At 40.3% G+C, this 13,266-nt stretch overlaps 1 protein-coding gene across 1 annotated transcript; it reads left to right on the forward strand.

Moving 5' to 3' along the window:
* Positions 1-10,407: 10,407 nt before the first annotated feature.
* On the forward strand, positions 10,408-12,920 carry LOC148013900 (uncharacterized). Its single transcript, XM_087666665.1, has 3 exons — positions 10,408-11,585; positions 11,999-12,164; positions 12,259-12,920. The coding sequence occupies exons 1-3, from the start codon at positions 10,602-10,604 to the stop codon at positions 12,762-12,764; spliced, it is 1,656 nt and encodes a 551-aa protein (XP_087522791.1). The 5' UTR covers positions 10,408-10,601; the 3' UTR covers positions 12,765-12,920.
* Positions 12,921-13,266: the final 346 nt, after the last annotated feature.

A 13,266-nucleotide genomic window follows, 5' to 3' on the forward strand; every position in this document is an offset into this window, starting at 1 on the left:
TGCCCATAGAGTTTGGCACGCCCAACACAATGTCCAAATAGAAATAACATATCCGTGCGCATAGGCGCATACAAAATAATAATAAATAATCGATGCCTCAATAGACATAACAAAATATAGGCGTGGCACCTATCAAAATATAATCCACAGGTCGAATACTCGCTAGACTCCAATGCTTTCCTCCGCCACTGCTGCTATCTCTACACATCAACTGAAGCATTCACAATCGTTAGTAAAATAATACAATTAAACCGACAAAAGTGAATACCTAGCAGTCTTCAGCTACATAAATAAATCAACTGGTTAGAAATAAATCCTAACCTTAATTTATTACGAGTGCGCACTCTAAACTCATAAACGTTTATTAATTTAATATGTATTTTGCGGAATCACCCGCTATGGAATCACCCATGTACACACTAAATTAATGAAACGCCCGAAAAGGACAAGCGTCCCCATCAACTTCTCGCACAAAGAATCCACTTTGTGTATGAGCCCCGGTCATCTAAGTTTACGGAATCCACCGTAAAACCTCACGGAATCCACCGTGGCACGGAATCCACCATGGAATATGCCTCCTGGCATCACCATGAGAGCCTTTGTATGTGGAAGGGTTCAAAGGTTTAAACTCAAGGAGCAAAGAGTCATTAGTGGGGATGTCAAAGGTCATGATATATATATATATATATATACATATATATATGTATATATATGTATATACATATATATACATATATATATGTATATATATATATATGTATATATATATACATATATATACATATATATATGTATATATATATATGTATATATATATACATATATATACATATATATATATATATATATATATATATATATATATATATATATAAAGTAAATCAATCAATAACTTCTTCATATTTGCACCTCTTTTCTCTCTCTCATGTCTATTTAATTCTTCTCTTTAAAGGGGTGTGACCTCCTCAACATATGGTGACCATGACATACGAGCCTTCACCTTTTGCCCCATCCATGAGTTTGGTTTTCTCCCATGCCTTCTTATGCGAGCATCATCCATAGCCGATGAGCACTAGACTATAGGATATATGCCTAGTGTTAGATTGCCATCCTGGGGGTTCCATCTTTGGACTCTAACATTGCTACCAATCCGGATTGTAGCTTTTGAAACAATAGAGAAGTCCATCCAATGTCTCGACTATGGTGTTTAGCCCAATATTTTGGTTCCATTGCTCAAACCAAGGATAGTGCAACTACCAAGGTTCTCACACTCTTATTGTGTGACAAACTAGGAGGCTTGATGTTGGAGTGTAAATTCAATTGGTCATATGCACTGAGATTCAATTGGTCATCTTACATGCACATGCTTGGGAATGCACTCGTACACATGAGGATTGAGGCACTCTTGCACAATTGGCAATCGCTCATTCGCACACTCATCCACATTCAAAAGTTAAGCACTTGTGCACACAATGCTTTTAGAGCCCTCATGCACATGGTAAGTCACTATCATGCATGACACACTTTAAGGAACTTGTGCACACATATTCTAATAGATTCACACACATTATCACTTAGGCATTTTCATGCACAATATTTTAGGATATGTTTAGTGCATTAGGGAAATTGGCATAATCCATCTTGCACACATTTTCACTTAGGCACTTTCACACACAATCTTTTTAGGATAGTTTTGATACACTAGGGCAATTGGCATAATCCACATTGCACTCTTGGATGCATACCCGCTCTTTCATATAGGCATTCTTGCATATTTATGCTTACATATCGGTCTCTTGCACATTGCATCAGCCACTTAGTTTGGCACTTAGGCACATGCCACATAGTGATAAGTTCTCTAGGTGCATTTACTTTAGGTGTCTAGTTTTTGGCTAGCGTAGAGAATTTAAAACTACCTCTCCTTAGGTACATTAGTTATTCATAGGACGCATCTCAAACCCCTAGGTAGGGCATTTCAAACCACCTCTCCCAAGGTACATTAGTTCTTCTTAGGACACATCTAAAACCCCTCCTTTAGGGCATTTACCTTTTGTCAAGGAATCAACATCTTTTTCCTTAAGGTCATAAAACTTTTGTCATAGAGGCACAAGCAAAAAATGTGTAAGCCTTGTCATTCCACACTAGAACATCCATTAGGAATCCTTCACTATTTCACCATTGTGTAAGCTACATCTAAGCACCTCTTACATCTCAATATCCTTCAGCTTGCAACTAGACTTTGGTTCCACCTATGATTATCTAACACTCTATCAAAGGCGTCTTAAGCACTTACACATCAAAGGTAGGGCTTAGCCCTTAAGGCATTCCACCCATATGCACATTTGCTTTAGCTTAGGTTAAATTTCTCATGTCCCTTCTTAGTTGACACCTCTTTTATGTAAGCATTCAAGTACACTTTGCACTAGGATAACACAACCAAGGAAACCTACTTAGAGCCTATCTAAGAGTATCCTTAGATAGGGTCGCCACCAAGACATTAGGTGCATCTTTAGTTATACCCATTCACACATCCCAACTCCCTAGGAAGATGTCCCTTGCTTAGGGTGCCAAATCCTTAACTCTAGCATACATCCCTTACACCTATGCACAACATTTTTAGGTTAGATCATTAGGGAGTAACTCACATAGCATCTAGGCAAACTATACTAGTTCAAAACCACATAAGAGCATGTAAGATTACAACCTAAAACACACCACAATGATTGAGTCATTTAGGCATAAGATGCAATGCATTGGGGAAATCATCTAAGCAAGATATTAAGTGCAAGTTCCAATCATAACAAAGGCGTAGAAGAGAGCAGCCAATTTCTTGCATGGCAATCCTTTGACATTTTTGTGATTGCTTTTTGGTTTTCCAAAAAACTTCTATAGTCATATTTAACATTGCATCTCTCAGATCAACCCATGTGCTCCTAGTAAGATTGCTCAAATGACTATCTAATGACCAACAAATGCTTGTTTCTTGTCTACATCAATACGGAATGCACCAATACCTACTGTGTCCCCTACATGTCCTACATGGTAGTGAATATCGAGTGTAAAGCCCAAAGCTATATGATCCGATTCTCGATGTTTTCCACCTAACCAGAACTCTCTAATCATGCATAAATCATTCATGTGTACCATTGCATAGTCTACCACACTGGAACCTCCACTAGCTGAGCAGCATGTGTATCCTTCAGTATCAGGGAAACAATTCATACCATTCAATATCGGCATGTGCAAACCATTAACCATATCCATCAAAGCACGTCCATGAGCATTATTGTCTGTATCCTCAAAGTGTCTACACCAACGTGCATCTACATCCGCAACCTCTTCCTTGTCTAGCTCATCATGTGCTATGGGCTGAAATTGCATACATCCAATACGCGCATTTAAGTCACCTAAGACCATCACATGTCCTTGTTGCATATATGTGCATGCATCCATACTCTTCAAAAGGTTCTTGCGAATCCACTTCATGTCCTGCATAGAAGGGGGATCCCTTATGTGGAATGTAACATCCCGCAATGTATATCGGTGTAGTGTGCTTGAGCATAATCCATATGTGCCACTTATGTCGGTCTACTTTTATTTGACATTTGTATATGCATGCAACTCCTCCTGGCCCTCTTTTTCCTACATGTGGTTGATATGCGTTATGAATTATGTACCCTGGGATATCCGGAATTCTACATGTCTCCCGCTCCCATGTCTCGGCGAGGAACATAATGTTAGCATCACCAACCATAGCATCAATGCTTTCACCTTCATGCCACGGAAACCCTTTGTAATTTCAAAACAACACCTTCACAAGCGTGCAGCTCCCATGGGTCGCACATCTCTATGCATCCTTTGAAGTGTTATCGCTAGATTTCTTTTGCTTATTGTATTGTCAACTTTGTTGATTTCAAATCATTACTAGTTCACATTAAAGAGTGCATTGAGACCAAGGGATTGTGAGGAGAAGCCAAAAATTTCAACATCACAAAAGCTTAGATCCACATGCCATGTTGCAAATCTAGACATTGATTTATCATACCATGCCTCTTTTGAGCCAAACTCATGTGAGTTTTACTCACTCCATTGACCAATAATATTTGCAGAGTGTCTTATCTAAGGCATTGCTACTTGGACTTAAGATAGCATTGGGCCAAACTTTTGGTCAAGCAACACGCTTGCTTGCTCATTGACCATTTTGATTAGAAGGCCGATTGCTTAGAACTTGAAGAAACAAAATTGGGTGACCAAGGAAGAATTGGGTGACCAAGGAAGAATTGGCAAGCTTAGAGATTCAAAAGAGAAGATGCACACACACAAGTCTAGAACTTGACATTGCAAGAAGAGTCAAAGAGCTTTTCATTTGGCTATCGAGAACCTCATGTTCTATTGGTGTGTTGAAATAGTGAACTAGACTACAAAGCCTACAAGTCCTCAAATCTTATGAGTTGATAAAGAAGAGAGACCATTCCCATCCAACTATCAATCGATAAGGTAATAGAGCTAGCAAAACAAGAGCCAATGCCAAGGCTAGTGGACCAAATGGTGACCAACAAATTTACAAAGGTTGACCTAAGATGCATTGAGTGTGGTTTCACCCACATGTATCACAGTTATCCAGCGCATAAGATATCTATTAATGCCACCACACCTAGGTCTGCAAAGCCTAACATCAAAAGGGTCAAATCCAGAAATATTGAAGTCCAAGATAAAAAAACTAGCACAACCCATATACCTTAAGGTCAAACTAATTGCCAATAAAGATCACATAACTGATGCTCTTATAAACGAGGCTTCTTATTACAACATCTTGACTTATGATGTAGGGATTAATATTGGACAACCTGAACTCATCCTCAACTTGTCTTGACAAATACAACCATCAGACCTTATGGAGCATCTCCATTTTCTATCTTAGGTAAATGCCAAACTCTTATGACTATAGAAATTGAAAGCATACCAATCATGTTCTATGTGCTTCCAAATCAAGAAGACATCGAAAAGAAAGTTCTACTTGGAAGACCTTTCAAGCATGCGACTAAATATGGCGTGGATTATAAAGCACATTGCATACACTTGAGCTTACTAGCCATTGAGATAATCACAAGTTTCAATAAAGGTCACCTTGTCTCTCCTTGAAGAAAGGGAAAGAATCTTGGCTTAAAGTTGAACAATTGCCTTATTGAGGACAAACAAATATTTTTGAAAGAACTTCTCAGGGCATAAGAGGACAAGAGCAAACCACTCAGTAAGAATCTTCTTAGAACCAAAGCTACTAGGAACAACACAACAACTTCTATGTCTACAAAACAAGAACTTCATCTAGAAGGAAGAGGAGATGTAAGGCATACAATCAAAAGTGTCGATGGAGAGTTAGCACAAAGTTGCGATGGGTTTCAAAACGTCAAAAGTCTCCCAAACTCAAATAACTTTTGTCATCTAAGCAAAAACCAAAAATCCAATAGTAGCATAGTGCAATTGCTCAATCAAAGAAAAGGGATCCATAAGGGATAGCCACAAAAGCATCAAAATATTGACAACCTCCCTCTAAGGGTGTTGTCAAAAATACAAGTGAAAATTCCAAGTTTGGGACTACTTCCAATTAGCTCAAGGATCCAAAAGAGCAATCATTTTTGAGTGCTAAGATCCACTAAATCATCAATTATTACTTTCCAATCCAAAGCCGAACACAAATAATCATAGCCTTTGGCTACAACCAAAATTGTTGCTTCAACTAAGGGACAAGCCTTAAATGCTTCAACACCACAAGGGGATACAAGCTTTGCAATAAAGAGCACAATAAAAGCAATGATTCACAATACATGTTCTTCTCAAATCTCAACCTAAAGCTTCAATGAATTTTCAACCTAAGCTAGTCAAGAGATCCCTCATGAAGATGGCACAAGAGATGGTGCTCTAGACTTCAATTCACGATCCAACATATCTAGTCCCTACATCCCTAAGAGTTATTGTGTGATTGTCCTCGATATCAAGGTTGTTGAATCTACTAAGAAACATCCCTTGTGTGATAAGCTCCTTTTGGAGGAAGAGTTACATATTGCTAGTAGGCTAGGACCAGGAAATATGGTACTTGTGACATCCTTACATATGTCTTTTGCCTCATCAAAGACTTGTAGATTCAAGATGTGTATGCCCTACTTCAATACAACCCCAACTTCTTTGAATAGTTTGTTCCACAGTTGAGTGACTCTTAGTGATGGGCAAACTTACGAAGAAACTATCAAATTTGTTGCTTGAAACACATCCTTATGGCTTCAATAATCTATTTTTTGGCTTGATATAGCCCTCCTAAAATTTCCCCAAAGAGCTTGAGCCCTTATGTAAAAGTTTCCTTTGGGGATCTAATGATAATGGTAGGAAAATCCCTAAGGTACTAGAAATCACTTGTTTTACCCATAAATAAAGGAGGGCTAGTAGGCCTCCCTAACCTAGAAAAGACGGCTTTACACAATTTTTATTCCAAGTGGATTGCTAGAAGCATCTTAAAGCCATTTTGAGGATTGGGCCATTCTACTCCATAGGTGTGTTGACAACTTCTCTAGTAAAGGAGCCATTAGATGGAAAAACCCCATAGTTCTGATGGTTCCCTTTTCCAAACTTCATAACTTCATGGGTAAAGCACCATCTCGAGCCAAAAACATATGGACCTCTAGCTTCAAATATGGAGATAACAGTTGCCTTGATGAAAAATTGAATGTTAGCCGCCCTTAGTATCTAAGGGTTCAATTTAATTTAGTTTCTTTTGTGGCATTAATATTCTACACCATCAACTCAATTATGCCTGGAAGTTATTTCAAAAAGTCATCCAAAGGTTGAAAGATTTATGGGACTTTCAAAGTAGGGATTGGCTCTCCCCTCAATCCCTCTCCAACAAAGTTCATCTTAATAGGACTAATCCTGAGTTAATTCACCCTAATTAAAGACAAGGTTGCCAATAGAACTTAAGCCTTTCCAAAGCCATCCAAATAAAAGGCCAATTTAGTCCAAGATCCTTCACATAGAAAACCCTTGCTCCCCCAAAAGATCAACAAACTGAATGATAAATGGCACATCAACTTGTGTAGAGCTAAATGGAAATTTAAATATACCTCAATATGGTATTTGTTGAAAAAAAAAACCCTTGGTTAATTTTGCATAATGGCCTATTGAACAAGGGAAAGAGTTCTAAAATTGGGAATTGGAAATGGGTCATGTCCAAGATGGAAGGTTGGAATTGAAACTCTAACTCCTCTTTTTTTTGAATTGCAGGCATAACAAAAAAAATCTTAGATTTCAATGAATGATTAAAAATTACATCCTTCCATCCTATTGTGGAAGCAACTCCTACTTGGAGAGGCTAATGGTTTCCCAACTAAGATTTGGACCTTGTTGAGGGTAACATTTCTTTGGGTTCTTTGGACTTGTAGGAATGAAGCCCTATGTAATGGTAATGTGTCTTTCTCTATTTCTAATCTAAAATATGACTTTTTGTTGGCGGATTGGAGCTGCATAACAAGGGCTTGCCGACCAATCTACTAAGATGTGAAAGTAGCAGTTATGACTTGAAAGACTAGTAACTAAAGCCAAAGCCATCACAAACTCCATTGATGAAGAACAAGTGCTCTGTAACATACTTAACTCCATTAAAGATTCTGCCATGAGATACTGATTCTCCTTCTTTTGCCTCCCTTAAGCACTCGTGTTCATCAATCAGGCAATTACTTTTTGTATATGATGTGCATACTAATGTTGCACCTTAAGTATATGATGTATATACTTCTATTTGCACCTTTAGTTGCCATTGCTGTCCTTATTTGGCTTAAAGTTCTACCCTTTTGGCACGAACTAGTTGTCAAAGCTAGTCTCTGATTGTGTGGATATACGTAACTTCTCTTTTCATCTTAATACACTTTTTCTTATTGCAAACCTAATAAAAAATTATTGGAAGTAATATATAAGTTTTTGTTTCACTTGGTTTCCATGAGTGATAAGGTTCTACACTTTCTAGCTTTATGATCTCTGTAACTAACACACACACACACACACACACACACACACACACACACACACACACACACACACACACACACACACACACACACACACACACACACACACACACACACACACACACCCACACACACACAACACGCGCACGCGCACGCGCACGCGCACGCGCACGCGCACGCGCACGCGCACGCGGACGCGCCTGCGCACGCGCACGCGCACACGCATACGCGCGCGCACACGCACACACACACACATTAAGCTCACCTCTCTTTATTGTCCACACGTCTCTATCTAATTTCTTCTTCTTCTTCTTCCCTCTTACACACCACACAACATTTTTCAGGGGGTGCCCAACACCCTTGACAACAATCAACTCAACTTGGTGACTAGTTCTTGTAGGTCATATGGTCCCAAGGTTATGTTGCTTGAAATAATGGAATGCATGGGCATTGAATAAACTTTATCTATCACTTGATCGAGCAAAACTTGCCACCACATCTTCTTTCACAATCTCAAAATATATTCTTTATAAGTCTAATGCTGTATAATACTTCTTTAATGCCCTTTTGAAGCATTATATTACTCAATAAAGCTAACAAAGATAAGTTTTGACTCCTTTGTGCCCTTTCTTTCTACATTTGTGCTATTTATATACAAGCATATAAGGTGCATGCACAATAATCTTATGGCACATCAATGCATGCATGTGGGCAACTCTCACTCACTCACTCACTCTCTATCTCTCATGTAAATATAATGAGGCGCTTGTGCCTTGTGCTTGCTCGACGCTTCTTGTCGGGAATGGGGAGTGGGTGCATGAAAGGGCCCCTTTGCGGGCAGGTGGGTGCTAGGATTGGGTGGGTAGGCTAGGCATGTGGACGGGCTCCCTTTGCAAGTGTGCATTCCCGAAAGGTTTCTGGGGGCTCCGCGTGCACCACGTGGCATATATACATATATATGTATGTATGTATGTATGTATGTATGTATGTATGTATGTATGTATGTATGTATGTATAAAACTTGAGATATTTACATTACCTAGGATGTAAAGCTAAAATCCTAGCTTCCTTTAAAAATTTGGGAGACAATGCTCTTAATGTTGTAACGTTACCTTCAAGCTTCACTCTAAGGCTTGGAAAAAGTATACCTTTACTTTTATATGTCAAGGGATGGTCACTTCATGCTTGTCTATGCATAAAGGGTTGTGGGGAATCCATTAAGTTAGTTACACTTACAAATCTTTTGCACTCAATGACACAGTGTCGGGATTTTCGGGACCCACTTGTTTAAGTGATTCTTCTCTCTCTTTTTGATGCCTCCTCTCCCTTTTACAAAGTCTGGGTCCATTTCTAGTTTTAAAATTCACCTAGGCATTTAAATTTATGTAACTTAGCCAAAAGATAGTTACACCTCCCACTTTAGCAAAAACAATAATCATGTATCTCATGCCACCCTTAAGCTTTATGAAATAAAATGTGTCACGAAAATTATTTTGCTATACAAGAAAGGTCATGAAGGTCTCAATTTTTCAACTAGACACGATCAATTTCTAGATTTCCTATATTGTGTGAACAAATTAAATGATAGTTCTATGCTTTATGTCTTCTTTTAAAAAACCTTGACAATAGCTTTTGCTAAAATGGCAACAATGTTCACATAAACATGTGTGGAAGTTATAAATATGGTATGTAGCCAAGAGTCGCTAGCTCAAACGGTAGTGAAATGGTGAAACAAACCCAATGTCATGGGTTCCATTCCTATTAGCAGCATTTCAACACCTTGTATGATGTGAGAGGATGATTATCACTCCACTTGGTCGATCACCAAGTTGGACATTGTAATGTGACCACTTGTGAAATGTGTGGTCAAGGGTTTAGGCACCCCTTAACCACAAGTATTGATTTTCAATTAATCGTCTAAAAATGATATGCAAGATTGGATGCTCGAGACTTTTGCTTTTTTAAAATACAGAACAAATAATGAAAAAAAAATCATTGTGTACAAAAACCCTCTAAGTTTTTTCCTCAACTTGACAATTTGGGTGGATTTGATGAAAAACCTAGAGGTTTGTAAAAATAGACAAAAAAAACCCTCTAAAATTTCATGGAGAAACTTTCAAAATTGACGTCATGGAGGTATGTGAAATGCCATTGAAAGCATGGGAAGAAAACCTACAAAATTTTAAAAATTGAGGTTTCTTTTTATTAAAAGAATGGATTATTAAAACTGAGGAAAAGCAGTTCTGGAATCTGGAATCTGAGAGAGTCTCGAATATTCGAAGAGAATATGCGGCGGGCATGTGCTGAAGGATGTTCCCAAAGGTTTCCCTCGATCTTGACGGTCGCAGCCTGCAGGCATTCAAATTTTCTCAGATGGCTTCTTTTGGGTTCTTTCTTTCTTTTCTTCCGTGCGATGCTGAAAATGGTGGTGGTGGATCAGAACATGGCCCAGCATATTCTCCCACCACATCCACGGAGCTTCCTTCGTGTCACGATATAACGGGCCCGATAAAGTGAGGCATCTCTGCCTTCTCCATCTTCCTTTCCGATCGTTGCAGAAGAAGCAGAGGACGTGCTGCCCCCCCAGCCATGAAGTTTGGGAAGCGCCTGCAATCCCAGATCGAGGAAACCCTGCCCGAATGGAGGGACAAGTACCTCTCCTACAAGCAGCTCAAGAAGAGGCTCAAGCTCATCTCTGCCCCTGACTGCTTCACCGCTGCTGCATTCTCCAGCAGCCCTCCCCGAGACGATGACAGGCCTGATGGCATCGCAGCTGTATCCCCGGTCGATGCAGCGATCGACTTATTGGCCCGCAGCGGGGGATGCAACTCTTTGGCTGCTGCCGCAGCACAGCTCGATTTCTCGCCTGCTCTTGAGAGGCATACACCGCATGAAGCCGATTGCATAGATGAGTGTGACAACATCCAGAGACATGCTCACCATGGCCCAGATGCTCCTGATGCACCTGATATTGTCGCTGCGGATGGTTTAGGGATGTCTATGCAGCTGCGGCGGACTGATGCGATGGATGCCGATAGATTAGGGATGTCTATGCAGTTGCAGACTAATCGGCCTGCAGTAACGGGTGCAAACCGAGACACTTTGTTATGTTACACTACGGCAGGCTCATGCACAGAGACTGATGTTGTAGTCGACACACACTTGAAGGTTCCCCTGGCAAGACACGATGAGGCAGATGGTTCCAGGTGCACACATCATGAGGTGCATCAAACAGGATGTTTACAATCAAGTGATGATCCTTCAGCCGTGGATCAGGATTACACGAGAGGGCTGCACCGCAGTGTTCTTGCTTCAGCAGCAGAGAGCCAGAACTCCTCTGTCAATGGGGGGGCTGCAACACCAACAGTCACAGAAGACACTGCACACAAGAGCAGTTCTAGCAGCGCCGGCACCTCATGGCAGTGGCAGTGCTCCAAGAGAGAGAGTGATGCTTGTATCATGAGAAACTTGACTGCAGAAGAGGTGGATTTCATTCATCTTCTTAATGCGGAACTAGAAAAGTTCAACACTTTCTTCATTGAGAAGGAGGAGGAGTACGTGATTCGTTTGCAGGTACTTGTTCCAACTCCTGTTTGTTAGGAAATTTGAAATGATTTGGTTTGCTTAGCCTTCAGCAGAGCTGAGCAATGTGAGAACGTCTATCTAAATGTGGGTACCAGCATGCTGTACTTGGTAGAATGCTGCAGGAAGAGCAGGTTTGACAATCAAGTGTCAGAAGCTTTCACCCAATGTGAGTGCTTTGGATAGGCTGCCTCGTTCTCTGATGGTTTTGGGTTACAGGTAGATCTAGGGGCCTTTTCTTCTCAAGGAAGAAATCTGTGGAGTTGGGACTTGTAAACATTCTACAAAGAAATTGATGACCCCTCAGGCGTTTCTATGAGATTTGTCCTGAAAGCGAACCGTTTATTTAGCCCAATGTGCTCTTTCAAGAGTATTTATTGCTGGATTGGGCATGAATGGGACAGGAACTGAAGGAAAGAATTGAAAGGATGAAGGACAGGAGCATCACAGATGGACCCTCAGCTTCGGAGAGTACTTTGAATGAAGAGATGATAAACATAAGGAAAGATATTGTGAATTTCCATGGTGAGATGGTTCTTCTAGAAAATTACAGTTCTTTGAACTACACTGGTACGCATTCTTACATGAGCTTTTCTTTTCCCTTTTGGGAAGTACTTGATCTTTTGCCCTTGCATCATACGGAGTTGTGGTTTGTATTGATCAGGATTGGTGAAGATTTTGAAGAAACATGATAAGCGAACAGGTGCCCTCCTGCGCTTGCCCTTCATTCGCAATGTCCTGCAGCAACCCTTCTTCACAACTGAACTTCTGTCCAAGCTTGTTCGTGAATGCGAGGCAAACTTGCACTCCCTTTTCCCGTGCTCTACTCCTGAGCTCATAGTTAGTGGTTATAATGTGGAGGCTTCAGTGAATAGCACACTGCCTTCAACACATAGCACAGTACAGGATCAACAACACACAAATGATGATACTGCTGAGAAAGGCACAGGTCTGCATCCTGTGGCTCCAGCAGAATCTGCTGTTCAAGTAGAAGATGTAGATAATATCTATAGAAGTACTTTAGCTGCCTTGAGAACTATCAAGGAACTCAGGAGGGGAAGCTCCACTTACAGTATTTTCTCTTTGCCGCCGGTCAACAGAACTGAGGATGAAAATGGAAACGATGACTGTAAACCCTGTGCTACCATTCCTGTCTGCGCCAAAAGGTAGGAATTGAAGCTGAATGTAGATCCAGAAAGGTGTACAATTCTTGCTTTTGGATGCTCGATTCTACCAGAAACGTATGGCCTAATTTAGTGGCTTCTATCATAAAGGCACTTAATTAGGTCTTTCTAGTGCAATCTAATTGTTTTAGTCTTCGGTTAATTGCTGCCAACTTCTGTCTGTTTCGTGCTTGGATATTGAGGGTCGACATCTTATCTGCAATCCTTGTGGGCGTCAGATGCAAGTAAGCACTTGACAACTAAACAAATGGTCCATATGCTAGGTGTCTTAATTGTATTTAAAAAAGCATGATCCATGGAGCATGAAAATCTGGAAAGAAGAAAGTTCTCACAAACCCCGACTCTGAAGGTAGACCTCCCAAAGTTGAGGACTTGGGCACATAGCATTAGGGAAACGCACAGGTGTTAGCGTATGGTGAATCGGGGTAATATGGAAAACGCTGAAGTCTTATTATGTGTGTCCTTGTGAAAGCTCTGCATCTTTTCTT

The sequence above is a fragment of the Lygodium microphyllum genome, chromosome 25 (assembly GCF_053477565.2).
Source record: "Lygodium microphyllum isolate KBCC chromosome 25, Lygodium_microphyllum_v1.1.10, whole genome shotgun sequence".
Lineage (NCBI taxonomy): Eukaryota > Viridiplantae > Streptophyta > Polypodiopsida > Schizaeales > Lygodiaceae > Lygodium > Lygodium microphyllum.

Excerpts from the sequence above, each read along its gene's own strand:
- LOC148013900 (XM_087666665.1), top strand. The coding sequence starts at position 10,602 with ATGAAGTTTGGGAAGCGCCTGCAATCCCAGATCGAGGAAACCCTGCCC. Across the intron at positions 11,586-11,998 it reads AGTACGTGATTCGTTTGCAG|GAACTGAAGGAAAGAATTGA; the intron begins GTACTTGTTCCA and ends TGAATGGGACAG. Across the intron at positions 12,165-12,258 it reads CAGTTCTTTGAACTACACTG|GATTGGTGAAGATTTTGAAG; the intron begins GTACGCATTCTT and ends TGTATTGATCAG.